At 51.2% G+C, this 27,956-nt stretch overlaps 2 protein-coding genes across 4 annotated transcripts in view; one reads left to right on the plus strand and one right to left on the minus strand.

The window, feature by feature from the left end:
• WRNIP1 (WRN helicase interacting protein 1) overlaps positions 1 to 27,956 on the minus strand; it is a 101,582-nt gene that overhangs the window by 4,195 nt on the left and 69,431 nt on the right. The window contains exons 5-6 of one of the 2 annotated variants that reach the window (XR_010835204.1): positions 1,399 to 3,849; positions 908 to 1,042 (exon numbers count right to left, since the gene is read on the minus strand). Coding sequence is in view for 1 of the 2 variants with exons in the window: in XM_067006845.1 (XP_066862946.1) it covers positions 3,350 to 3,849 (500 nt within the window). In the remaining variant the exon portion in view is untranslated. Of the gene's footprint in view, positions 1 to 907; positions 1,043 to 1,354; positions 3,850 to 27,956 lie in introns of those variants that run through there. The other variant, XM_067006845.1, reaches the window with a different exon arrangement.
• LOC131763886 (serpin B6-like) lies at positions 12,350 to 24,782 on the plus strand. Of its 2 annotated transcripts, none has more exons than XM_059076626.2 (7): positions 12,350 to 12,617; positions 18,635 to 18,809; positions 20,710 to 20,859; positions 21,587 to 21,704; positions 22,642 to 22,784; positions 23,908 to 24,063; positions 24,281 to 24,782. In XM_059076626.2, exons 2-7 carry the CDS (start codon positions 18,645 to 18,647, stop codon positions 24,683 to 24,685), a joined length of 1,137 nt encoding a protein of 378 aa, XP_058932609.1. In that variant the 5' UTR covers positions 12,350 to 12,617; positions 18,635 to 18,644; the 3' UTR covers positions 24,686 to 24,782. The 2 variants fall into 2 exon arrangements, with proteins under 2 accessions (XP_058932609.1, XP_058932608.1); XM_059076625.2 differs by having other exon boundaries at positions 12,609 to 12,894.

A 27,956-nucleotide genomic window follows, 5' to 3' on the forward strand; every position in this document is an offset into this window, starting at 1 on the left:
ATCTTCCCTTTGACTTTTTCTCACCTAAGCTCTAAAGAAACTGCTTCTCCTGCCCTTGTGGGAACTATGTTCCAGGGAAACTGGTTTATTCATTCTCACTTCCATACCTAATTCCTTCTAGTTAAACTGAAGTAGGAAAGTGTTCAGAGCAAAGCCCTACCCATTATAAGCTGTGATATTGAATCATCCCAAAGACACATGCGTGCATTTTTAATTCATGTCAGGCTTTTTTTTTTTTTTTTTTTTTTAGATGTTGGGGGTAGGAGTTTATTAATTAATTAATTTATTTTTTCTGTGTTGGGTCTTCGTTTCTGTGCGAGGGCTTTCTCCAGTTGTGGCGAGTGGGGGCCGCTCTTCATCGCGGTGCGCGGGCCTCTCACTATCGTGGCCTCTCCTGCTGCGGAGCACAGGCTCCAGACACGCAGGCTCAGTAGTTGTGGCTCACGGGCCCAGTTGCTCCGCAGCATATGGGATCCTCCCAGACCAGGGCTCGAACCCGCACCCCCTGCATTAGCAGGCAGATTCTCAACCACTGGCCACCAGGGAAGCCCCATATCAGGCTTTTTAAATAAAAAGGCTTTAAGTGGAGACGATTTTGCTGCTGTTACCTGCTCTTCCTCAGTGCAAATGTATATTACCTGTGTTTTCCCCAGACCTTAGGAACAGTAGATTATAGTCACGCCCTGCTAACCTCATTTGTTCCAGGGAAAAGTAAGACAATTTCAGAGCAATATCACGGCCAATCATCTGCTGGTCCAAGTGAGCAATCTGGAAATCATGCTAGGTCCCCCACCCCCCACCCCCCACCCCCCAACCCCAGGACCTGCCCGAGTTCTTCTTAACCAGCCCTTCCTTCCATGCCCTCCACCCCAGGTCACAGCCCTGCCCACCACCTGCCACCTTTCACCTGAAGCATGGCGGCCCAGACACTCCCGGCCTCTGCATATCCCACTTGTCTGCATTGCTGCAGAGCCGTTTTCCCGATGCATAACTCTGCTTCTGTGACCCCGCAGCTCAGAATTCTTCAGGGACTCCCCTCAGCCTGTAAGGTAAAACACAAGTTTGCTGGCCTGAGAGATGAGGCCCTTTCATAGGTGTCCGGCCTGAACTGCCTCACAGTTAGTGGTCCAGCAGTAGCAGGTTATCTGCCTGCTCGACCATGAGCAGCACTTTTGTGAGTTTCCCCAGCCCGAGTTTGGGGTTCTCTCCTCCCGGGTGTCACCTGGGCTCATCCCCTTTCTTCAGATCTCAGCTGAGTGTCATGGATTCTGGGACCCCTTCTTAACTCCCCAGCCAGACTTCTAGCTGCTCCTCCTTTTCCTGCCCCTCAGGCTCAGTGTCATTACAGCGCACACCACACCGACCGTCATTTATTTGCATATCCATATAAGGACAAACCTCAGTTCAGTCTTCTCCCGAATAAGGAATAACCCAGTTCTTCTCTCCCACGTTTCTCTTCTTGATTCCTCGTACAAAGCACCTCACTTCTGACCCTTCTGGTCACCGAATGTGTGGGAGGTTTTCCCCCACCAAGCAGTTCTCATGACATCAGCTGGGTGTCCTGCAATTTAAGTCAGTTCTAACACTGTGTACCTGGAGACAGTGTCAGATCCCACAGGTTAAGGGCTCAGTCCCACAAGGCTGCTCCCTGTCCCACAGATGACGGTCACAAGTCCCCAAGTTACCCACAACTTCTGTAGGATTTGGCTACACATCAGAGGTTCCCACGACCCCCTCCTCAGCTTTGGTTAGTTTGTTGGAGTGCCTCAAAGAATTCAGGGAAACACGAACGTTTACCAGTCTATTAAAGGATATGACAAAGGACACAGATGAACAGCCAGATGAAGAGATGCACAGGGCGAGGTCTGGGAGGGTCCTGAGTGCAGGAGCCTCTGTCCTCCCTGGAGTTGGGGTGCATCACCCTCCCCGTGTGGCTGCGCTCACCCACCCGGAAGCTCTCTGAACCCCACACTAGTGGGATTTTACGTATGGAGGCTTCCTCACGTGGGCGTGATCCATTATTAATTCCATTTTTCAGATCTTCTCCCTTCTCAAGAGAATGCGGGCTGGTGAGGCTGCAGATTCCAAGCTTCTAATCACGGGTAGGTCTTTCCAGCAAGCAGCCCTCATCCAGGAGCCCACCCAGAGTCCCCTCATTAGAACAAAAGACACTCCTATCACCCAGGAAATTACCAGGGTTTCAGGACCTCTGTGTCAGGAACTGGGGAGAAAGACCAAATATTAGAACAAAAGATGCTCCTGCTGTTCTCATCACTTAGGAAATTACAAGGGTTCCGGAGCCCTGTGCCAGGAGCCGGTGGCAGCCTCCAATACACCTTTTTTCTATTATCTCACAGTATCTATCTGGTATCCTGAGGCCAGGGGCCGTGTCTCCTACCACGATGTCACCAACCCGAGTGTAACTCCTGGTCCATAGAGTAGGTGCTCAATAAAAGTTTGTGGAATGAAACAGTCACGGCACCAGCTGTGCGTCACGGCTGCCATTTCACGAATGCTGGGTGGTTCGGGTAATAAAGTTATGAAAGGTGATGCGCAAACACCAAGTTCGCCAAGAATAACATAACACCGTGGGTGACCCCAGGACTTTGCCGTGGCGTTGCTCAGACGGCCCCCAGGAGAGCGCCCCAGGGTCCTCGTGCAGGTCTCACATGGCCTGGGAGGTGGGATGGCCCTGGGAAGAGAGAGGAAGCATGTGTGCTGGTGGGAGTTGGGGTCGGGGAGGGGAGGGCGGCAGAGTGACGGGATGCTGGAGCCCCTCCCTTGACCCTTGCCCTTCCTTCCTGAGGAGGGGCTGAGGTTCTCTACCTCGGGCTGGATGGGAGTCTAGAATATGCTGGAACCACTTGCTTTGTTTAAAAAGAAGGACAATGTTCTGACCACCCTCCCCACGCAGGAATAATGAAAATGCATATCTCATGTCCCTTTTGGCTTGTGTCCTGTGACAGCTGTAAAACATTAATGAACGGAAACCTGTTAAACAGGGTCGGGAGACCAGCAGGGGGCGCTCTCACCCCTGCACTGACAGCCCCCCTCAACAGAAGACTCCCATTCTTTCCTGCCAGGGCTCAGCCAATGAAAGGCTGGGGCTCTGTTTACTAAGCCCGCCCCCTCCCTTGTCCCGCCTATAAAAGTGTCTCCTTCCTCTGCCGTGGGGGCACTTGCACATGGCTGCCCGTGGTTGAGCCCCTGAATTGCAATTCAATGCTGATCCTGAATAAACTCATCTTTGCTGGAGAATACCTGGCCATCTATTTGCTTCTGGTCAACGTACCCAAGCCTGCATTCTGGAATCAAACCCCGGGCCCTTTGTGGGGAACCCAGTGAGTCTTCAAGGGCATCCCACCCCCCTGAGCACTAAACCTGGCCGAGAAGGCACCCTCCTGGGTCTCCAAGGCCACTGCTCTGTAAAGCAGGTCCCATTCCAGCCCCCGTGCCAGGAGGGCAGCAGCTGGGGGTCTCGGTGCTCCCCAGGCAGCACAGACTGGCTGAAAGTGGCCTCGTGACAGCTGAGCCCTGCTCGCCACAGTTTTTGTTCGTTTGCTTGTTTAGTTTTAGCAGCTTCGTCGCCACAGGGCCCCATCAGGACTGCTCTGGTCAAGCCACTAGGTCTTCTAATTTGGCATCTGAGGAGGCAGTTCTTGAGCTCCTCATGCAGATTCATCCAGCTCCCTTCAGCAGTGACCTGGGGCCTCAGGGCAAGGCTGCCAGAGTCTGCTGCACCCTCGCATACCCTATCCCACACAGCAGGTTCGGGTTCAGCTCGCTCTGCACTGCATTGTGAAATGAATCGCCCAGGTGATTCCCAACCAGATGAGAAAGTCAGCTTCTCTAGATGAGAAAAAAAGAGAGAGAGAAAAAGTGAGAGAGCGAGCGAGCGAGCGAGACCTCTATTCAGTTACTCAACTATTTCTTAAAATTTTATGATCAGGAATATTTTAAAAAACCTCAAGTAACAAGATTCTCTAAATTTAACTCAGATTTTAAGTGACAGTATAATTGCAAAATAATTGAATAAAGTAAAATGACTGAAACCCAGATTCTGAAGAACATCTTCCAGGTTTCAGGTCATTCACAGCACAGATGAGCCCCCTCTAAGCCTTACAGAGCCTCACCTCTGGGCACCTGTCCTTCAGGTGCTGGGTTAACGAGTCAGGCTAGAAAGTGCAAATTTCATTTGAACCATTAGATGAAAGACCTAAAATAACACAAATACTTATCAAGCTAGAAATAAGCAGCGTTGCTTTGCTTCACTATTGTACTCTTGACAAAACAATCATTTTTCAGTCTAGAGTGTCCTTTCAATCAATTTCCTAAGTTCCTAGGATTTTATGGTTGTTTCTGATCTTCTCTACTCGGAAAGCAAATGGCGTGCTCAGCTCTGTTCCGTCCTTAAAACACACACCTTCCTTCCGCTTTCCTGCAGCTCTGGCCAGCACTCTCTCCCTCTCCCAGAGAGCCACCCCCACACCTCTCGGCGCCGGGATCCAATGGAGTGGGCACTCCGGTGTCTGTCCCACCGTCACTGAGGGGACTGTTGGCCGCAGCGAGAAGTGCCCTGGCTCTCGGCTTCCTCGGGACCAGTGGCTGAGGCTCCTGCCGGGCCCTGCTTCCCGAGGTCCGGCTTCTTCCTGCCCTCCCGCTCCATCTTCCTGGCTGCGGGCCAGCGCCGCCCGCGCACGCCTTCCAGCACCTTCATGCGGTGCCCGAGCCTGTCGCTACCCGCCTCCTGGACACCTTCATCGAACGCTTCCCATGCACCATGAGCCCCTTCAGACTCAGGCCAATTCCCCATCTGACCCTCCCCTCTCCTCCCCTCGTATTCTCTCAGGTAATTACATCCCCTTGTATCCACTTATCCGAGTTAGAATAGTAAGAGGCACCTGGAACTCCACTCTTCCCTTGGCCACCCCCTGCAGTCCACGTGGCCATCAGATGCTGCGATTTCTGGCCCCTCATCAGCCCCGGCCTCACCAGCATTACCGCCGGTGGGTTTAGGCCCATCTGCTGGTGCTCTGGCCCCTGAGGGCCACTCCTAACTGGCCCTGCTACTCCTTGCTCTGTGTCCAATCCATCCCAAGGGCAGTGCTAGAGTCAGAAAGGCGAAGAGGGAGGGAGGGAAGGAAACCAATGAGTGAATAAAAGAAGGAGTCATGTTACTCCTTCGGTTAGAATCCTACAGCGGTTCCTCATTGCTTGACAGATAAGACCCCAGTTCCTCAGGATGGCCTCGGAGCTTTTTCCGGTGCAGCCCAGCCCAGCCCGACCCTTTCAACCCTACTTGGCCTCACCTTGGCCACTCCCCGGCCCACACCCTGTACCCTACCCTGAAAGCACCTCCCGGGAGCCCTTTCGCACACTCCCGGGAGTGACCCCGCCTGGTCGGTTCCTCCTCCTCTCTCCACCTGGACAATCTCCCCTCCCCCAAGACCCAGCTCCCCTGACCCCCCCGTGAATCTGTCCCCAGCCCCACAGCATCGTCGCTGGCTCCGTCCTTCTGTTCCCGTCACGCTGTGTACGCGCCCATCAGAGCCGCCACCCACTACACTGAGACACGATCCCTCTTTCCCATCCGTCTGAACGGCGAGAACGGAAAGGACCGTGATTTATCCCTCAACTCCATTATGACCTGATACGGTACTCAGTACAATAAATGTCTAACGCATGGAGTTTGGGGTTTTCCAGCCCTGCTACCTAGTGGGGCTTCAAGGGTATGAAGGTGCTATGAGTCCAAGCATCCGAATGTGAAAGGTAGTTTCTGGTTTGAAAAAAAAAGGGTCACTGGGGACTTCCCTGGTGGCACAGTGGTTAAGAATCCACCTGCCAATGCAGGGGACACGGGTTCGAGCCCTGGTCCGGGAAGATCCCACATGCTGTGGAGCAACTAAGCCCACATGCCACAACTACTGAGCCCATGTGCCACAACTACTGAAGCCCACGCGCCTAGAGCCTGCGCTCTGCAACAAGAGAAGCCACCGGAGTGAGAAGCCCACGCACCTCAACAAAGAGTAGCCCCTGCTCTCCACAACTAGAGAAAGCCCGCACACAGCAACAGACCCAATGCAGCTACAAAAAATAAATAAATAAATAAAAATGAAGAGCTCTTAAGTATCGTAGGTTGCTAACAGAATACGCTCTATGTCATTTGGATGACTTCTGTTGTTTGTAGGAAACATAGCAGTGTTCACTGTCTCTACGGAAACCGGATAGATGTAGATAGTTGCCTGGAACTTATTTTATGTACCCGTTTGGAGAGCAGAGGTTCTAGCTAGCCCTGGACCAGTCTCAGAGTTTTGCATTATAGATGTGCAGTAAATATCCATTTAATTAGCTTGGGTCAGTAAGCAATTGACCTAATCATGGATGGTTTAACCCATTAGGGTAAGTTTTTGTTGCTTATCTAAGGCCCCAGTTGACTGTTTAGAGATGGCCTTTCTTGGCTCATTCACTGTGGTCTGATGTCTAAAAGGCCTGGCGAACTGAATCCAAATCCATCCCTACCACGCACATAAAACACTCTTTACGTTTTGCGAGTCAGTCAATCCACGCAATACTGAAAAATGCACATGGAATGCAATCGTGTTAATGACACAAAAGTCACAGTGAGAGGCCCACAGTTAGGAGAGGACCGCCCTCTCCTCCTTTTGTGTTGCAGCTGAAACGTCAGCAGGACAAATGCACTGACTCAGGGAGATGTTTACTGGCTGCTCTGTGGTCGGGTCGCGGGTGAGTTGCCGCGTGTGCTCTAATGTCAAAACTGACTTGTGTTAAATGACCTGGATATGGGTCACAACATGCTTTTTGAGTGTTTTGTCAAATAAATTATTTCCAATATTTGAAAGAAGGATTATTTTCAAAAATAAAACACAATGAAAGAAAACATTGACCTGTAACAATCCCAAATTCACAAATAAAATGAGCTGTGTTTAGAAACCATGATCAAGATTTTGTTCATCTGTTTCCAAATGACTGAGTGCAAATGCAGACTGCTTGATCTACACCTGAAAGGCTCTGTTTACTTTTGTCTTACAGTGAGTACTGAAGTCCTTTGAAATGGACTTCAAACCAGTTCCCCATCCAGGGACATTTGGGGAAAGAAAATGCCATTTTATTGCCGAGCGAAGGCCAGATGTTCAGTCAGCGTTGTCAGCAGGGACCAATTAGCTGGGATCAGAAAGAAAGCATTCTCTGGAGTCATTTTTGTTGACCTCATTGCTATATCTGCAGTGAATTCTGTCAACATTAGACACCAGTGAATCACCAAGTCCTACTGAGCAATAACTGTGGGCGTCCTTCTGCAAACAGGCTGGGATACTCTTTCCTCACCACTGACCCCCCCAAACTCAGCTTCCAAGACAGCCACCACGGCTCATTCTGTGAGTGAAGGTCCAAACATGGAAAAGCCTTGAGGGAAACAAAGATGCGGGTGAGACGCAGGATTTCCTTGCCCTTTCCATCCTCCTCGTGGCCTGTGGTCCAGAGAGAGTGTGACGCTCTCCATCGCGAGTTAATGACCAAACAACAGGAATAAGGAAGAGAGGAGAAAAAGCACGGAAGAGCTCTGAGGAATGGTGGTGATAACCTTTAGATCTTCAGCCGTGAGGCTCTGGAGACTGTTTGCCCGGGGTCTTATTTAAAGCATGCCAGCAACCTCTTCCCTCTGAAAATCAGTGGCTAACGGGGGGCAGTGGGGGGTTGGAAATCCCGTAAGCATTTCCAGTGGTACCACATCAAGCTGGTGTTTCATGCTTGGTTAGAGACAACTGAAACCCAGGCCTTTGTCACACACGACCTGTGATCAGAGTAGTTCTTCAATTGTGTACTCATATCATTTATTTTTAAATATCTGATTACTTTGGGGGTTGATTTTGTTTTTCATTAAACGCCTGTTAAGATATTACGTTATGAAAATGTGATAAATATGCATTCGACAACTTTATGCTAAGAGAAATCTTTCTAGAAGGATACTGAGCCTAGAATTATTAGCCTACATAATTTGGAAACAGTTCTCCAACCTAATTTGAATCCAGACAGGGTGGTAGAGAATGCTGGTCTACAGAACCCCTGCCTAGGTCTCCCTGCCAAGTAAACCTGTCTTTAGAAAAAGCAAATGAGGTTAGGAATGGCTCGTTCTTTTGTGGAGTCATGCTGGCTTCCTGTGCTTATTGTTTTATTTTCTAGGTATTGACCTATTAAAATGTAGGTAGGTTAAGTAATTTACTCTATCAGAGGTATTAGCCAATGCAATTAAACAAGAGAAAACAGAGACATGAAGATTGCAGGAAGAAATACAACTATTTCTATTTGCAGGTGATATAACATAGCTGTAGGACTCAAGGACTCAAAACAATCAATTAAAAAAAAAACGAATCCAAATAGTAAGAAAATTCAGTAAGGCAGCAAGTTATAAAGTTAACACATAAAAACAATGTTCTCCTATTCAAACAGAAGCCAGTTGTAAAACATAGTGGAAGAAACATGCTTACTTATAATATCACCAGAAAGATAAAATAACTAAAGATAAAATAACTAGGAATAAACTAAATAATAAATATGCCAATCTTCTATGAAGAAAACTTCAACAGTCCTGAAAAACAAAAAAATATATATTTGAGCAAATAGAAAGATCCAGCATGTTCTTGGCTATGTAGGGGAGCATCTACCTAGAGCATTCTACCTGTCTAGGTTCTTTGGCTGGTCTAATAGTTGAATTGACATAAGATAGATTAACAGAAGAAAGACAAATTTAGTTTCATATATGGGAGTCCCAGGAAAATATACGACCCAAAGACAATCAGGCAGTTGAGGCTTATGTGCCATCCTGAGCTAAGGAATGGGGTAGGGCGGAGCTTCACGGGCGGGGCACCGGGGCATTCAGAGGACCTTAAGGAGAGCAGATGTCTGCCCCGCCGTGCAGGTAAGTCTTTCAGGTGGAAAGTTCTCTCTGGTCACAGCTCTCTTTCTGGGCTAGGCCCCCTATCTACATGCTTTTAGGCAGTTAAGGGAGAGGTAAAAGTCTACCTGAGTCTGCTGGGTCTTGGTTCCCTTCTGCTGAAAATAATCCACATGGCACATTTTGGGGTGACATATTCTGCTCCCCTTCAGAGAGGACAACTAAATCAGGAAGCAATGCTAATTCACCACAGGTAAATTCAATAAGATTCTAACAAATATACCAACACTTTTTTTTTTTTTAGAGTTAGACAAGTTGACTCTCAAGTTTATATGGGACAATAAAGAAGCACAGAAAGCCAGGAAAACCCTGAAAGACAGGAGCGATGAGGAGGACTGCCCCCGCCCAGGTAGTAACTCATATCATGAAAGCTCTGTAGTTGAAAGAGTGACAGATGTGACTGGAGATGACGTTCAGAACGAGGCGTGTACAGAAACAGGATATGGGTCCAGAAACAGTGCAAACAGCTATTTGGTGAGTAATAAAGGTGGCCTGTCAAATCATCAGTAAAAATACAGACTTTGTCACAAATGGAGCTGGAACAACTGGAAAGCCATCTGAAAGAGTAAAAATTGGATCTACATTTCCCAAACACCAGGATCAACTCTAAATGGATCAGCAATCTAAATGTAAAAAAACAAAAACAAAAACACAAAAAAACAGAAAAACAAATAAAAACACAGACAACAACAAAAAACCATACAAATACTGCAAGAAAACACTGGTGAACTCTATCATCTGGAGAAAGACTTCTAATTATGATGCAAAAATCTATAAGCCATAAAGGAAAAATAATTAAATTTGAGTACACAAAAAAGGTATATGCTAAAATCACCAGAAGCTATGTCAGGCAACAGATGAGAAGCTGGGAGAAAATATGTGTGACGTATCACAAAGACTAATTATGCTAATATATAAAGAGCACTTAAGAACCAAGAAGAAAAAGACCAAACAATTTTTAAAAACGAACAGAAGTCAGGAGCAGGTCACAGGGTAAAAAATAAATCAGAAAGATGCAATGGCTTTTAAACATATGAAAAGCATAGGATGTTCAACCTCACTCACAATAAGGGAAATGCTAATTAAACTACCTGAGACAGTATTTCTCACCTATCAAATTGGTAAAAATCCAAAGATATCCAGGCATCACTGTTAGTAAGTCTGTGAAGAAGCGCTTGGATATAGCTGGTGAGAGGAAACAATTCCTAACAATTCCAATTTGACAATAACTAATAAAAATATATCTGTATTTAACTTCTGATCTAGCAGTCCCATTTCTAAGAATCTAGGAATCATACAAAACAATATTCACACCAAGTTCTTGCTACTGAACGTGTGGTCTGTAGACCAGCAGCATCAGCTACCAGAGAGCGTGTTAGAAATGCAGCATCTCAGGATCTAGTGAACTGCTGGAAGATGCATTTTTTTAACATCTTTATTGGAGTAGAATTGCTTTACATTGTTGTGTTAGTTGCTGCTGTATAACAAACTGAATCAGCTATACGTATACATATATCCCCATATCCCCTCCCTCTTGGGTCTCCCTCCCTCCCACCCCTCCAGGTGGTCACAAAGCACGGAGCTGATCTCCCTGTGCTATGCGGCTGCTTCCCACTAGCTATCTATTTTACATTTGGTAGTGTATGTATGTCCACGCCACTCTCTCACTTCGTCCCAGCTCACCCTTCCTCCTTCCCCGTGTCCTCAAGTCCATTCTCTACGTCTGCGTCTTTGTTCCTGTCCTGCCCCTAGGTTCTTCAGAACGATTTTTTTATTTTAAGATTCCATATATACGTGTTAGCATACAGTATTTGTTTTTCTCTTTCTGACTTACTTCGCTCTGTATGACAGTCTCTTACAATCATTATCTACAAATAACTCAATTTTGTTTCTTTTTATGGCTAATATTCCATTGTATAAATGGAGTATTATCTACATCTATGCACATCTTCTTTATCCATTCATCTGGCGATGGACACTTAGGCTGCTTCCATGTCCTGGCTATTGTAAATAGTGGAAGCTGCATTTTAACAACACGCTCAGACCGTTTGCATGTGCATTACAGTTTGAGAAGCCCAGCACTAGGTTTTATATGGCAGAGTTATTTGTAATGACATAAGGCTGGAAACAACCCAAATGGCCATCAGTGGCACACAATGAAATACAGTGCAGCCTTGAATAAGAATAAGGATGATCTCCGTGTGCCAAATTAGAGAGCTCCAAAATTTAGTGTTAAGTGAAAAAAGCAAGCAGTAGAACTATCGGCAGATAACGGATGGACAGATGGAGAAACAGAATGCGACCCTTTTGATAAGAAAGGGGTGGAATATATATACATATACTTTTTTTTTTTTTTAACCTGAAGAAACCTTGGAGGCAAGAACCAAACCCAAAGTGATAATCTGAGATCAAATTGTTGCAATTTGGGGCACACAGATTCGGGTAGGAACCCAAACCGAGTCCCACTCGGAGTAGTAAAAGGAGTCAGGGGCTTTTAAAGCAAGGAAGGCAGGGTTGCCGTACTAAGAATTTCAGCTGCCGATGGTGACAGTAGCTAGTCTTGGCTGACCCTGACTGATCGCTAAGGCCATCACTAGAGGGAGGGGAAGGTCTTACTGTGACAAGTTGCAGGTGTTCTTGCAGAGTCCTTGGAGCTTTTGTGGTTCCGCCCCGTTCAAAGGTTTGTCGTTCTACCTGGTGAGGCCGTGCATAAGTCCACCTCCGTGATGGCCTTCCAGCTCCATTTAAAATCCGGTGACATAGTGACTCAATTTTATTTCTCATGTCACAATATATTTATGATGCTTATTTCTGCAAGAAGATAAGCTGGGAGGATAAAGCTGAGCTAATAAACTTTGGGGTGAAAAGGACTGGAGAAGATAAGCGTAGAAGCGAGCTATCTCGAACTTTCGTCAATGTTTACTACTCCAAAAATAAAATTAAAACAGTCACTCTAGGGGAGGGATGGCAGGGTTTGCTGCTGGCATCTAGTGGGCAGAGGGGCCAGGACGGCCCTCCTGCAACGAAGACTTATCGGGCTCAGAGGTAAATATAGTGTCGATGTTGAGAGCCCCTGGCTTAGGCAAAGGGCAGAAGAGGCACTCGACGATCTGAGGTTTACAGAATTGAACTTATCATTTTGAAGACGAGGATAGCATTTTCCCCACTACAGTCACAGAGCGCTTTCCTTCCTCCAAGACTGCTCCGAGGTGGCAGACCAGGATTCCATAGCATTTGTGTAATCTGTCGGTTCCCTGGAGTACGATTCGCACGGGTCGGATAACTGGGCCCTCTGCACACCCAGGAGGAGCGCGCTCTGCTCTGCGCTGTGTGACTCAAGCCCACGTGCCGGGGGGGGGGGGTACTTTTCTGGACTAAGACACAGCGACACCCTGGTCGCCCCACTGAACGCCTCTGGAGAGCCAGGTCTTCGTTCCACCCACGCCCCAGGCGGCCCCGGGCACGCAGTCACCACCCTGGTGGCGCCACCACGCGGCGGCGCCCCTGGCGCGCCCCGCCCGGCCCCGCCCCTCCCCTCCGGCCCGGCCCCGCCCCCCTCTAGGTCGCGCTTTTCGGGGCCCTCGGAGCCGTGGTCTGAGCCGTCGTCTCCTCCGCTGCCGCCCCGCCCGTTCTGGCCGCGCGCTCGGTGAGTGTCCGGGGCGCTCGGGCCGCGGCGTTGGGCCTGCGCGCGAGGCGGGGAGGCGGGCGCCCGGCCGGGTCGTGACCGCTGAGGACCGGAGGGGTTGGTGGGGGCGCGCGTCCAGCTGGGGTTCCCTTTCGGATCCGGCGGAAGTGACGGCGCGGTGAGTGTGGCGGCCGCTGCCGCCGCCGCCCGGGACGCAGAGGACCCTCCGTCTCAGCCAAGCTCGCATGGGGGCGGCGCCGAGCTTCTCCGGGGGCCACTCCGGGCCCCGCGCGCACAGGTGACCCCCCGCGGGCGCGCGCCGCAGGGCGCCGGGCGTTGGGAGCCCGGGCGGGGGTGGGGCTGGGGCCCGAGAGAAGCCCGGGGGGATGCCCAGGCGGCCCCGCTGCCCAGCGGTCTCCCGCCCACCGGGTGGCCGGCGCTCAGGCGCTTTCGGGGGTCTCGGGCCTGCGAAGATACTCGTGAGGACCATTCCAGATCCTGGCACGTCTGTTGTTTGTTAAACTCGCTGCAGGCACAGTGGTACAAGCTTCGGCATCTTCAGGGCTAAGAGGACCGGGGAGAGGTTTTAGTCTTTCCTGGGGTTGCGCGTGCTGGATGAGGTTGGCTCTTCAGTTGCTTTCTCCCCCCCCCCCCCATAAAGCTCCGTTTTGAGGGAGAGAGTATGGAAAATTAGTCCTCACATGCCGCCGGGAATATGCGGGTGCTGGGGGAAGCTGCGTCAGCGTTGGCACGGTCCCTCCCGGCCCAGTTGGTGTACCGTAGGGCCAAGTGGGGAGGGGGCGTGTGAAAAGTGGCCTCTGGACTGAGGTTCTGCGCCGGCGTTGCCGGGCTCAGAGATGTGCCCCGGGATTAGCAGGAAGGGCTGTGGTTCTCAGTGTTCTGGGTGTGTCCCGCCCTTCCCCACCGCTCCTGAGTGCCTGCATCCCCGGCTTTAGGCCACCCCACAGAAGGGTCACAGTTTTAGTCATACTTGGTCACGTACGCTGAGTACTGAAAAGCAGTATATGAGGCCAGTTCCAATCCACGGCATTTTGTTACAGTTCAGCTTATTGCGGGTAACTCCAGCCAGCAACCATAGAGTGAAATTAGAGTGAATGGAATCACCATTCTTTTCTGTTTATACAGAGAGTGGTCTACATCACACAAAGTGTTTGCCGTTAGACGCCAGGGAAGGCCACACACCTTACACTGCCAAGCTTTTGCTGGACCTGAGATCAGGCCTGGACATCAGCAGAAAGAAAATAACGTGTAGTTCTACCCACCATTTATTGAATACCCGCTGTGTGCCAGGCGTTAGTTTATCTGATCCTTACAGTAAACCTATAAAGTAGAAGGAATCATCCCGTTTATGTATTAGACAACACACACACACACACACACACACACACACGACATTGTTCATTAATGAAACCTTAATGCTGGTTTTTATGTTCATGATTAAATATATTTTAAAAGGCATATTGTTACTGAAGCTGTAAATAATTTTGAAATATATAATGAATTTAGCAAGTGTGTGTGTGCATGTGTGTATATGAAGGACACTTTGGGCTGTCTTATCTACAGAAGCTAAAAAGTAGGGGCTTGGAAAGCTGTTGATAGGTGTTTTGTTTGCTGTGTGATCCTGTGAAATGTGTATCGTTGTTACTGGTATGTGCCTTGAATGGAGAAGAGCTATCCCTCAATATAAAAAAATCTAGCCCACTAGATTGTCTATAATTTTCTTTGATATCTGGAATGTCTTCGTGGTAAACTGTTTGAATTTGGCCCTATTTTTCTTTCTTTTTTAGGATTAAGACCTCTTTAATCATTTTATGATTAATTATTAAGGATTTATATATTATTGCAAAGTGATAATGAAAATCAGTTTATGATTATGTGGCAGGTTATTATCAAATTCACATTTCAGGACAAACAAGAAGGATCTTAATAAATGGTACTCGGAGTTTGGACATTTATTTCACAATTAACAGAGGAACCGGGTAATGGGCGAAGAAATGGCTTTTAATGTTTTACTCTGCTCACAAAAATTGTTTGTAGATTTGTGACCATGTGTTTAGCATCTTCCTTTCATAAAGCCCTGCTAAAATGACAATGAAGGAGCCTTGTGAAGCATCAAAAACACAAGGACAGAGAAGGGAGGGAGGAGACAAAGAGTGGACAAGAGAGGTCAGAGGTTTTGGAGGAGGGAAGTGACCAGGGGAGGGGCTGAGTGCTGAGGAGAGGAGACAGACCAGAAGGGGCGGACAGGCTCAACACTGGCGCCCAAGCTCCAGCAAAGGCAGGGGTGAAGTGCAGGGCTGCAAACGGGGCCTGGGTAGCGCAGACCGATGTGACCCCCACAGGCCATCTACTCTGCAGCGGACAGCCACCCTCCCTACCTTACCCAGAACCCAGTAGGAGATCAAGTCTCACCCCTGCAGGATCTGATGCGCAAACTCAGGGACCCCCAGGCATTGGACTGAGAGGAGGGGATTACAGATCCCATAGAAGCCCCCCAGCCCCTACCCTGCCTGCAGCCAGACCAGGGGGCTCCTCCATTTGCTGGTTGCTCAGTAAAAAAAAAGCTACTGACCCCCTGATCGCACACATCCTGCCATGTGAGCAGTTTCCAACCTCGTTTTGTATTTCCCTCTTAAATATGACTGACATCCCAGGATCGTCAAGCATTTATGGAAAGCCTGTGTATGAAAGAGACCCCAATAATATAAACACCAGCACAGTAGCAGAAGACATCACCACAGACTGTGATTGACGTTCTCCAGGGAACTGGGGGGTGTGGGGGGGTAGGCAGTAAAGAAGGAACAGCAGAGAACAAGGTGTCCTTAGGAATTAAAGATATAATGGCTGAGACTGGAAAAAATCAGTAGAAAGATTGCAAGAGAAAGTCATGAGTATCTTCCAGAAGATGGAACAAAATGTCATTGTGATGGAAGATGCAAGAGGGGGGGCAGATGAGAGCAGAGCTTTCTACCGCACAGAGCGGAGAGCTGCGTGCAGTCCTGCGTGCCCGACAGATATCAGCTTCTGTGCCTGCCGCCCGTGCAGGCAGGAGGCCAGAAAAAGAGAACAGTCAGTCTGCAGGGAACTGACAAGTGCCTTAAAAGTTCCCAGAGAGGGACTTCCCTGGCGGTCCAGTGGTTAAGACTCTGTGCTTCCAATGCAGGGGGCCCGGGTCCGATCCCCGGTTGGAGAGCTAAGATCCCACATGCCTCACGGTGTGGCAAAAAAATGGGAAAAAAAAGTTCAGTTCCCAGAGAGGAAGGGAAATTTTCTTGATTTGTTAGATTGAAAGGGCCCACCAAGTGCAGGCGAAATGAGTAAACGGGCCCATCTGAAGGACAGACACATTGAGTGACATTCAGAATATCAAGGGTAAGGATCAGATTTCAGGAGCTTCCAAAGACCGGGAGCCGGGAGGAGGGATGGAACTGGGATCTGAATATCTTCAGACTTCCCAGCAGCAGAGCTGAAGGCTGGGAAGCCACCAACCAGCACCTCAAGAGGTAAAGTGACATGCAGCCCTTCGTGGAGGCTGCCAAACCATCAATCATACGGGATGGTAGAATAACGACATCTCAGACGTGCAAGAAGTCAAGAAAGCTGTTGGACAGTTTGCTTCATCAAAGAAGGGAGTAAACCATGAAGCAGGAAGGCATTGGGCCCAAAGGAGTGCCTGGGGGTCGGCGGCGCTCAAGCTGAAGAGCAGTGAGCCCAGAGGGGGGCCTTGGGGGTGGCGTGGCTGGCCGACAGTGCATCCGCATAGGTACAAGCGAACAGGAAGGAGGCTGGGACCCCTGCGGCCCGGCTGGGCCTCTCTGAGTTCAGCTGTGTTTGAGGAAGGTGGGGGGTGGGGCGGTGCATGAAAACTTGACGTGGTGTCTCCCCTTCACAGCGCGGTGTGTGAGGGGCTTGAAAGGAAACATCTGCCCGGCTTCACCACAGCCGCACCAAGACTCAGGCGCTCCTCGAGGAGTTAAGGGTTCGGTTTTGTGCTTTACAACTTTTTCGTGAAGCCAAGAGAGGGGCTGAAACTTGGTATCTTTGGACTGGGAGAAAAATGCAAAATGGATATAAGACCTTGTTGTTGTTGTAAAGGGAGGGTGTTGGAGATGAACCTCTCAAAGTAAAGTAGATTAAAGAGAAGCCCACTAGCCCCCACTTGGGACGATTTGAGCACCAAGAAGAAAACAGACATCCACTAATTGAAATACCTTGTTTGTACAACATCGTGAGTCTGTTAATAAGCTCAGATGAGGCAAACAAGATGAGCTTTAAAAAGGCACAAGAGGGCTTCCCTGGTGGCGCAGCGGTTGAGAATCTGCCTGCTAATGCAGGGGACACGGGTTCAAGCCCTGGTCCGGGAGGATCCCACACGCCGCGGAGCAACTGGGCCCATGAGCCGTGGCCGCTGAGCCTGCGCGTCCGGAGCCTGTGCTCCGCAACAAGAGAGGCCGCGATAGAGGCCCGCGCACCGCGATGAAGAGTGGCCCCCGCTCGCCGCAACTAGAGAAAGCCCGTGCACAGAAACGAAGACCCGACACAGCCAAAAATAATTAATTAAATTTTTTTTTTTTAAGGCACAAGAGAGTTTCAGTCCCGTTTCAGTATTTTGGGGTGGGCTTCCCCGAACTCCATCAGAGCGCAGATTACCTGGTATATCCCCTTCCTCATGCAGGGAACAGAAATCGAGCAACGGACTCGGGGTGCTAGAGCTGGGACCGTGAACCAGGTCTCTGCGCCTTTTTCTCTGAGTCTGCTGCTTTGTTTTTCCCAGTTTAATATTTAAGACCAAAGCTGCTTTCTGTTGAAGAACTATTGATCTTTCAGCTCTAATTCCCATCACACAATACACAGAAGTACACTGATTTCTCCGTGGCCCCAGGAGATACCGTGGGCTGGCCAGGCCAGTGCTTTCCTGGGGCGGGGCGCGATGAGGGCAGTTGTGCTTTTCCAGATCAGTGACAGAAAGGTCAGAGCCTGAAACAAATTTGCTGGGCGTTACCAGAGACAGGGTGCTTTATTAATGGTGTCTCTTAGGTTGGCATTTCCATTTGAATCAACACTCCTTCAACATCTGAGGGGGAAATGCGTGCAGATGGCAAAATGGAGTCTTGGATGGGTGGGGAGGGGGCTCGAGGGACATCTCCTTGGCCAGGCGACCTTGCAGCAGACCTAACACACACAGGGCCCCACACCCCTGTCCTTCCTCAGTTCATGGAGGCGTGGGGCTGCAGCGTCTCCTGGTGGACTGGCCGTCTTGGTGGCTCTGTCCCCAGGCCAGAGGATGACCTGTGCGTTGGTGGGGGGGGTCTGAGTCGTGACGTCTGACTGCATCAGGGATGCTGGAGGCTGTGCTTCTTGTGTGAGTGCCCAAGTGCCCTCGTCCAGAACCGGGCAAGGAGGGCCTGGGTCTGGGGGGCCAGCAGGGGCCTGGGGACAGGACCTTCGATCTGGGCTTTGGCACAAGCTGTAGTCTCATAGGAGGAGAACTGGACGTCAGAGGTGTTTGTTTTTAGGGCTTTCGTGCCTCTTTGTATGTGATTTGATTTGTCTTTTACCTTAAGGCTTCAGGTTATCCTAAATGGGGGCCTTGCTCCCACATTACAAAAACATTCAACCATCTTTTCTTGTGTAACTGTGTGGTTGGATTTATCATTTTGAATGATTTTAAAATTATAAAATAATACATATAGGCCCTTAAACACACCAAACGATACCGAGACGAAAGCAAAAGCCAACAGCTCCTTCCCCGATTCCACCCCAGCAAGTAGCCAGGATGTGGGTCCTCCCACTCTCTCTCTCTCTGTGTTAGCAGCATCACTGTTCAACTGCGTTCACTAAATGTTAGAAGCCCACAAAACAATTCTGAGGGGCCTCGCAAAAGAAATCGAGTTTTGTGCCTGTACCCATTTGCTCGCTGGACCAAAGTGTCAGTGGTAACTTTTAACAGCAGCGAGATACACGGCCGACGTGTAGCCTACATTTACGTGACGCTGATTTTAAATCCATCGTTTCAGACTCGCCACCATGCATGCTCTGTCGGAAGCAAACGGCACCTTTGCTTTGACCCTTTTGAAACATCTGGGTGAAGACAACTCGAAAAATGTGTTTCTCTCACCCATAAGCATCTCCTCTGCCCTGGCCATGGTCTTCATGGGGGCAAAGGGAGACACCGCGGCCCAGATGTCCCAGGTACGTACCTGAAACCAGTTCTGGGCGATGGCAAACGCCGCTACTTTCTCAGTTGAGTTGGTCCTCCATGTTTCAAATCCCAAAGGCCTTGCTCTTGACACATAACTCCCTCTGTGCTGGCCCGTCCCCTGGGCCTCCCCACCGTGTCTCTTTGGCCGGTGGCCGGCCCTTCCTGACAGCGCAGCGCCTGGCTTCCGGGAGGACACACTCGAGTGAGCAAGCGCTCACCCAGCCTCTGCTCCGATGCGCCGGCCGAGGCCCGGCTCACGAGGCCAGTCCTGCAGTGGAGCCCAGGCCAGCCCGAGGCAGGCCGCGCAGGGCATGAAGGTCCAGCTCCCGGGGCCACCGATGGCAGCTGTAGCCTGTCCCCTGGTCCCGCCAAGCATTCACAGCCCTCCCAAGGCCTAGGGTCTCATCCCTTCCTGGGGCCGGGCTTGGGCTCCAAGTCCAGCAGGAACAGGGCTGTTGAGGCTCCTGGGTGCAGAGCTCCGTGAACTAAAGAGACCGATTACGTGCCGCCCCACTCCTGGCGCACCCTGGAGAGACAGGGAAGGGTCACCCTGGCGGCGGGGAGGCGTCAGTGTACTCAGGGCGACGAGTCCCAGGCTGAGTGGCCTAAGCAGCAGCGGTTTCCTTCCTCACAGCTCTGGGGGCTGGGTGTCCGGGAGCGAGGCTGCTTCTGAACCGCGTGGGTTTCTAATAGCAGCTTAAATCCTGCTTCCCTGAGCAGGGGCGCGGCACAGGCTCGCGAGGCAGGGCTCCGCTGGGCTGGGGGACAGTGTCCTGAAGCCCTCTGTCTGGCTGAGAGGGTCTCGGGGCCCTGCCTCAGTCTCCAAGGTTTCACAGTGTCCTGATCCTGCCCTTGAGGCCTGTGCTTTGAGTTTGACCTTTGTCCTGAGGCCGTCACTTACTTTCAGAATCATTTGCTGGAGAGGCTGGGAGTGAGAAACATTTTCACTTTCCACCCAGCAAGTCCTGGGTTGCAAATATTTCCTTTAAATTCTGCTTGACAAGGAAATAGCCCCCTCTGCAGCTCACCTTTCTCTTCGCTCACGCTTTCCCAGGCATCTCCTTAGCCAGATACACGACTCCCGACTCCCTGGGGAGAGGGCCGGCCTTCCCGCCGCTGCAGGTGGCAGTGGTTTCCGCACTGTCCGCCCAGCCTCGGCCAGCTGCTGGGTCCAAAGCCAGCGCCCACGTTCTAGCTTTGTGTTACGGCAGAACCACGCCTGGACGGCTGCCTGGACATTCTATGGCTGCAGAAGAAACCGCCCCGCAGCTGAGTGGCTGGAAATGACGATGGTAGCTTTTCGGCCCCTGGCCTGGCCCCACGGTGCCCGCTGAGCTCACTCGTGATCTACGAAGGGCCTTGCTGCTGGCCGTCGGCGGGGGCCTCCGCCCTCCCGCAAGGAGCTCTCCCGGAGCACTGTCAGCTCCCCAGGGGTCTGCAAGGCCCCCAGAGGGAGAGCGGGAACTTCCTTAGACCGTGAGGGCTGGGGGACGAGACGGCGAATGTGGAGCTGCCGGGCCGTTTTCAGCCCAGGCCTGGAACAGTCACCTCTCCGGTGTTCTGCTGGTCAGAGCACGTCCCAGGGCCAGCCCAGACCCGAGGACGCGGCCTGTGTGTGCGGAGACGGGAGGCCTGGCGGGCAGCCTTGTCTGCAGACAGACCACAGGCAGTGGGCGCACGGAGCTGGGCTTGCCAAGGGGCACTTCTGCTCGGACTCCCTGCGGGAGGGAGGCTGGGTGGCTTCCAAGAGGCATTTCGTCCTTAACTGGGTGAATCTCGTTTTAAGCTGCGGTGAGGATGTGTGGTCCTTAGGCTGACTTTAGTGTTGTGTCCATTTCCTGTAGTCAGGGCGCACTGAAGTTGTGCATTTTTATCTGTTTTTGATTTCAGGCACTTTCTCTAAGCAGAAGCAGCGGCGGAGGTGGAGACGTCCACCGGGATTTCCAGAACCTTCTCAGCGAAGTTAACAGGACCGGCACACAGTACTTGCTCAGAACCGCCAACAGGCTCTTTGGAGAGAAGACTTATGATTTCCTCCCAGTAAGTCATACTCGCTGCTTTTACTAAGAAGGTAGAGACCAAGGCGGCGGGGAGGTGGCAGGGGGGACCTTGCGGTGCCGCAGAGGGCCCCTGGGCTGAGAGGCACACGGGTGGGGTGCCGCAGGACCCCACGCACTGCCGTCCGCGATGGCAGCCACTGGACACGCAGCTACCTATGTCCCAGCGCCGTTAATTCAACGCAGGTGAAGTATTCAGTCCCCCAGTGGCACCAGCTTCCGTTCAAGTGCCTGTAGCCGCAGGTGGCACCCTTCTGAACGGTGTGGATTTAGCGCCTCCCCGCGAGCGCTGAGGAGGAGGTGGCGTGGGGTGCAGGTTTCCCGTGTTAACGTGGGACAACGGGCCCTGGTTCACGGCGGGCGGTTCTGAAACGCCGAGGGGGCAGTGGCCCTCCCCGTGGTAGGAGCCCGCTGGGCACGGCCGTGGCCCCGCAGCTGCTCATCTCAGTGCCAGCGTCCTGACCTCGCTGGTGCGGCGGCATCCACGGCCTTTATTTGCCCTCCGGACCATGATTTTTCTTAGTTTGTGTTTATTATTAAATGTAGCTGAAGACTGAGAAAGGATTTAAGGTTAATTCCTCGCATTCATTTGCACATGACATATGTAAACCATAAAATCGTCAACGTTCTGATTTGGCGAGGTGAGGAAGGAAGCTCCGGGCGTTGATTGTTCCTGTAGCCATGCCGTTATGTCGCTCTGTGCCTCCTAGTCTTTCAAAGATTCCTGCCGCAAATTCTACCAAGCAGAGATGGAAGAGCTCGACTTTATCAGCGCTGCGGAGGAATCCAGGACACACATAAACACCTGGGTAGCCCAAAGGACGGAAGGTGAATATGTTGTTATTTCTGCTTTCATGGTATTTTCTAATTAGTTTTATTGGAGTACAGTTGATTTACAGTGTGGTGGTAGTTTCAGGTGTACAGCGAAGCGAATCAGTTATACCTATACATATACCCACTCTTTTTTAGATTCTTTTCCCATATAGGTCATTACAGCGTATTCAGTAGAGTTCCCTGTGCTGTACAGGAGGTGTTTTCATAGTATTTTAATTAATCTCATTGTCAGTTCCTTCACAAGACCATCAAATGTAAACAGGAATGATTTTTTTTTTTTCTCTGAATGACTGTAAACTGTAAAAATCTACTTTTGAAATACAATCAGTGTGTAATTATTTTCTCTAGCTTTTTCCCTGTCCTCATCAATGTTTGGTGCACCTCTTCCAGAACAATCTTCACTTTACTTTTTTTGTTGTCGTTGTTAATGTTAATATAATCTTTCTTTGCACAAATAGTGTAAAGAAGAATTTGGATGCAGGTCTCAAGCTGCCTGCCTGTCCAGCACTGCTCGTGCGGGGCGGTTCCTGGGCATCATTGCAGGACACCGGGTTAAGTCCTCATCCACCTGCGGTTCTTAAGTTAAATGTTCTCCACACAAGCTACAGCCTCTCACCTTCAGGACAATCCCCTGAAGCGCAGACATGAAGCATTCCTTTCTCTCTCACTGTGAATTATCCTGCACATAACATATTACTTGGTTCATTTTTATGTTTTATTCACCCGATGGTGTTTTTCTGACCAGAGCTTTAAAAGTTTTTGTCGCTGCCTTTGTTTTAGGGGCCAGTCTCCCTGTACATGGTTGTTTGGGGGACGGCGAGCCCCTTTGTCTGTGCACTTGACCCCTCAAGAAGACGGCCCAGTGAATGTCGTCCCGATGCCTCCGTCAGGAAGCCCTTTAGCTAACTGGCTCCTTAATTCTTCTTTTCAGGAAAGATTACAGACCTGCTGTCTCCAGGTTCAGTGGACTCCGTGACTTGTCTGGTTCTCGTGAACGCCATCTACTTCAAAGGGAACTGGGACAATCAGTTTAACAAGCAGCACACCAAGCAGAGGCCGTTCAAAGTCAGCCAGGTGAATGTGGGTATTTTGCAATAACAGAGGAGGTTCTTGGAAACAGTCCCTGTGTTCACATTGGCTTACAGCACGTGCGAGAAGGCTGACCTCAAGTAACTGGTGCTTCGTGTGGCCTCAGGCAGCCCAGCATCCGGTCTCCCAGCAGACCTGGGGCCTTCTTCTCGCCCTTCGCCGCCTCTACTGTGTCATCCAACGTGGTCTGTGCTGCCGCTGGGCGTTCTGTCTGTATCACACACCCCACGGTGTAGCTCTCAGGCTTAGGGTCCTTCCTGGCTTCCCAGAACTTTTGAGATCAAGTTCAAACTCCAGATGATGGCACATGAAGCTCTTTGTGGCCCTGGATCCTACCCATGTCTCTATCTTCATTCTGTCAGTACCTGTATCTCCCCCTTTCCTCTCCAGCGGCGTCTGGAAGCCTCCCTAGCAGTGCCCCCAGCCCGGTTTCTGTACCCCTCCTCTGAGCTCTCACAGAGAGCTGTGGCACCGATCTCCCGGGACCCCTCTAGCCCCTATGCAAATGCAGGACCAGGGAGGTCACTTGGGAGTTGTCACGATGCCCGGGGCTGGGCGGACAGCAGTGGGGGTGGGAAGCACAAGCTTTGTGTCTTAAAAGTGGAGCCAGAGTGGTTTGTAATGAGTCAGATGTGGGATGTGAAGGACAGGAGTCAAGGACACTCCAGGGTTTTTGACCCTGGGATGAATGGTGTTGCCATCAACCGAGATGGGGAAAATTAAAGATGGAGCAGCCGTGGAGGGGAACACGAGGAACCAGCGTGAGAGGTGAGGCTGGACGTTTCTGTTATGTCCAAATGCACGTGTGGAGTAGGCGGTAAAAGATATGCATCTGGAGTATGGGGGGGAGGTCCCGGCCAGGAATATAAATGTGGGAATTCTATTTAAAGTCACGGGACTGAGATCACCAGCAGAAAAGCAGCATGAGGCCTGAGCCCTGGGTGCCCTAGGGTTTGGAGGCGGAAGCAGTGAAGGTGAGCCTGCAAAAGAGAGGGGACTGGTGTGGTGTCTGGAAGCCACCAAAGTGTTTCTGGGACCCAGAGTGGCCGGCCCTGCTGACTCGTCCAGTGTCTCGTTTCAACTTCACGTTTATCCATTTCCTTTACAGAATGTGGAGAAGCCTGTGCAAATGATGTTTAAGAAATCCACCTTTAAAATGACCTACATCGGAGAGATATTCACGAAGATTCTGGTGCTTCCCTACGTCGGCAGGGAGCTCGATATGATCATCATGCTTCCCGATGAAAACGCCGATTTGAAAACGGTAACTAAGCGGTGATCGCGCCGTGGGGGGACGGGGGTCACGTCTGAATCCCCGCCCGGTAGGCTCCCCACCTCCCAGCGGGAACCCTTTCTGGAGCCGGCACAACTTCCCCCGGCCGCCCCTCAAAGCCACGGCGCGGCGCGTGCGGCCCGCGGCAGACGCTCCCACTGGCCAGCGTTGCCCTGGACCCGAAGCTCTTCCTGCCCACCTCTCCCAGGTGGAAAAGGAGCTTACTTATGAGAAATTCCTCGAGTGGACGAGGCCGGACCTGATGGACGCGGAGGAGGTGGAGGTGTCCCTGCCCAAGTTTAAGCTCGAGGAGAGCTACGACATGGAGGGCGTCCTCCGCACCCTGGGCATGACCGACGCCTTCGAGAGCGCCAGCGCGGACTTCTCCGCGATGTCGTCCCAGGGGAACCTGTGCCTGTCCCGGGTCGCGCACAAGGCCTTTGTGGAGGTCGACGAGGAGGGCACGGAGGCGGCCGCCGCCACCGCCGCAGTCATGATGCTGCGCTGCGCCAGGATCCCCCCCAGGTTCTGTGCCGACCACCCTTTCCTCTTCTTCATCCAGCACAGCAAGACCCGCGCCCTTCTGTTCTGCGGCCGGCTCAGCTCCCCGTGAGGAGGCGGCGGCCCCGCTGGCCCCTGCCGGCCCGCCCTCCCCGGTGCTCCGTGCCGTGCCCGCGACCCAGTCCAGAAATAAAGGGGCCGGTGGAGAACGCCTGTACGTCTGTGTGTCGCGTGCCCCGTGGCCCCAGGGCCTGCAGTTGCCGTTCGGGGGAGGGTGGTCGCGCTGGGCAAGTGCCCCTGCTCTGGGGGCGCCCCTCCGCCCTCAGCGCCCAGGCCCTCGGGGGGGGGGGGCAGGCGCTTCCTCTCTGCTCTGCCCAGTGGCCCCTGCTCGTGAGAGAGAACAGAGAGGAGCAGAGGCTTCAGCAGCCACGGGGCGCGGGCCGCAGAGACCCTCAGCGGGAGCTCTGCCCCGAACGTGTTGCGAGCCCTCCAGGAAGCAGCACAGAGCTGGGGAGAGCCGGGCACCCAGACCCGTGAGCACTCAGCCCATTTCCCGCTGTGTCTGCGCTTAGAGGGGTCTGCGGTCGCAGACCTCGTCAGACGCACAGCCACCCGCTCTCCCTGAAAATGCCTAATTGCCACCAGGGGCCAGAGACGGGCAGGCAGGTCGTGTTCACAGTAACGGAAGAGTTGAAGACCACTTTACGGGGACACGCCAGGTGACTTTCTATCCTGCTGCAGGTACTGAGATAAGAGGGGGCTAAGGTTTCTGCAGCCACTCGTGTTACCTGCTGGGGACGCGATCCCGGTTCTCAGCTGATGCTGAGGTTCAGGTGCGGAGCCGTGCCGTGTTCCAGGCCAGCCACCAGACCTCTGCTGACCTAACTGCCGTCATTAGGAGCTGGCCTCCCTCTAACATAACGATGTGATGCACGTTTTCATTCCGCCTCCGGTCTGCTTTCCCTGTTGAGCCCAAGCCAGCGACTTAGCCGTGGGGAGAGACAGACTGGGGAGACGTTGCCATTGTGAGCGGGGTGGGTGAGGAGGGGAAGGGCCGTGTCGTCGGTGCCATCTCCTTGCCCCGCACAGCTGTGTTTGTACCTGCGGCGTGTAGCGCAGCGGTCTGACCGTCCAGGTTTCGCGGCATCTGTCCTTCCTTTCCCTGGATGAGAACCCGCGGGCCCGTCGGCAGGAAGCTGTGAAAACGAACGCAGTGGTCCCGTCTGTCGCAGACCTATAATACGGGTAGACCTCTGCCAGGTGAAGTCCTAACACACGTGGGATAAACCATGAGATGCTGCTCGAAGGGACTCGTGGGTCCCACTGAGTTGTTCCACTTCGCCTGTCGGTCAAGTGGCCTTTGAAAAGTTATCCCCCAACGTATGATTTTAGTAAAAGGCACAGCCACCTGAATAATGCTCGCACAGCTTTTATGAAATTCCACCAGAAGACAGTTCCATTACGTTGTGCAATGTTTCTTGTAAGGACTTACAAAATGAAATCCTCCCAGGATTTAAGTCTGGGAAACAGTTGGTCTCACCCCTTTACAAATGTTTACTGAGCACCTGCTCTGCATTGATGATTTTACTTAATCCTCAGCAAGGAGTAAGCCCGGGGGGTTCTGAGGTCCAGGGGGTGGGCTCAAGTAACTTGAACAAATTCTTGAAGCTGGCAGAGAGGTAGAACCAAGGTCTCAGGCCAGTACTGACAACTCCAAACCTGGCCTTCTTTCAGAGGGGCCACAGGACCACAGTCACAGAGGGGTCCAGGCAGGGGACTCGTGGAGGCCCAGGGCCTGTAGGCAGTGGCTGGACACCAGAGCCTGGGTGGAAGGGGATGGAGGAGGGGGGCTTGTGCACAAGATGACTCTAATCTCACACTGACTAGTGGGCAGCACGGGGCCGGCGCCCCAGGACTTGCCTAGGGCATCCCTGCCAGGTGGGGACGGGGAACAGGGAGGGGATGGGGAGTCCCGGGCAGGGTGGGCACAGGAGCGGGGGTTTGGGTGCACCTGCAGAGGGCTCTGGGTCTGTGCCCAGCTGGACTTCCCTCCTCGCTGGCGTTTCTAAAGGCCTGTCCACGGTGGCAGGACCGAGGATCTGGCTGTTGGGACCATCGCGAGCAGTGATCCCAAATCCTCTTGGGTCCTGAGTGAGCAGAAAAGCTGCGAAAAGATCTAAACAGCTTTTTGAGGAAACTTCACGCTGTTCTCCGTAGTGGCTAGCCCAATTCCCATTCCCCCCAACAGGGCAGGAGGGTTCCCTTTTCTCCACACCCTCTCCAGCACTTATTCCTTATAGACTTTTTGATGATGGCCATTGAGAGATGTACTTTTAAACCCCATTCACCCACTTTGCTGCACCCCTTCCCCACTTCCGGTAACCACCGATCTGTCTGTGTATCCGGGAGCTTGGTGTTCTTTCTTTGTTTTTGTTACTTTAGATTCCACATGTAAGTGAGATCATACAGTATTTGTCTTTCTCTGTCTAATTTACTTCACTTAGCGTCATGCTCTCAAAGTCTGTCGTCACAAATAGCAGGATTTCCTTCTTTTTGTGGCTGAGTGATAGTCTTGTCTAATATATACCACACTGTCTTTATCCATTCATCCATCTTGTTTCCATGTCTTGGCTATTTTAAAAAATGCTGCAGTGAAGATAGGGGTGCAGATATCTTTTTGAGGCAGTAATTTCCTTTCCTTCAGATAAATACCTAGAAGTGGAATTGCCGGGTGATATGGTAGTTCTATTTTTAATTTTTTTGAGGAACCTCCATACTGTTTTCTATAGTGGCTGCACCAACTTACATTCCCACCAACAGTGCACAGTGATTCCCTTTTCCCTATATCCTTGCCAATACATGTTATTTCTTGTCTTTTTGATAATAGCCATTCTAAAGGTGTGAGGTGCGATCTCACTGTGGTTTTGATTTGCATTCCCTGATGATTCGTGATGCTGAGCACCTTTCCATGTACCTATTGACCATCTGTATGTCTTCTTTGGAAAAATGTCTATTGAGATCCTCTGCCCACTTCTTAATCAGACTGTTTGTATTTTTTTTTTGCAGTTGAGTTGTGTAAGTTCTTCATACATTTTGAATATTAACCCCTTATGAAATATGTGATTTTCAAATATTTTTCTTCCATTCCATAGGTTGTCTTTTCATTTTGCTGGTGGTTTCTTTTGCTGTATGGGAACATTTTAGTTTGATGTAGTCCCACTTGTTTATTTTTGGCTTTTGTTGCTTTTGGTGTCAGTTCCAAAATATCATTGCCAAGACCAACGTCAAGGAGCTTACCACCTATGTTTTCTTCTAGGAGTTTTACAATTTCAGGTCTTAGGTTCAAGCCTTTAATCCATTTTAAGTTAATTTCTGGGTGTGGT

This window comes from Kogia breviceps, chromosome 10 (assembly GCF_026419965.1).
Source record: "Kogia breviceps isolate mKogBre1 chromosome 10, mKogBre1 haplotype 1, whole genome shotgun sequence".
Taxonomy (NCBI): domain Eukaryota; kingdom Metazoa; phylum Chordata; class Mammalia; order Artiodactyla; family Physeteridae; genus Kogia; species Kogia breviceps.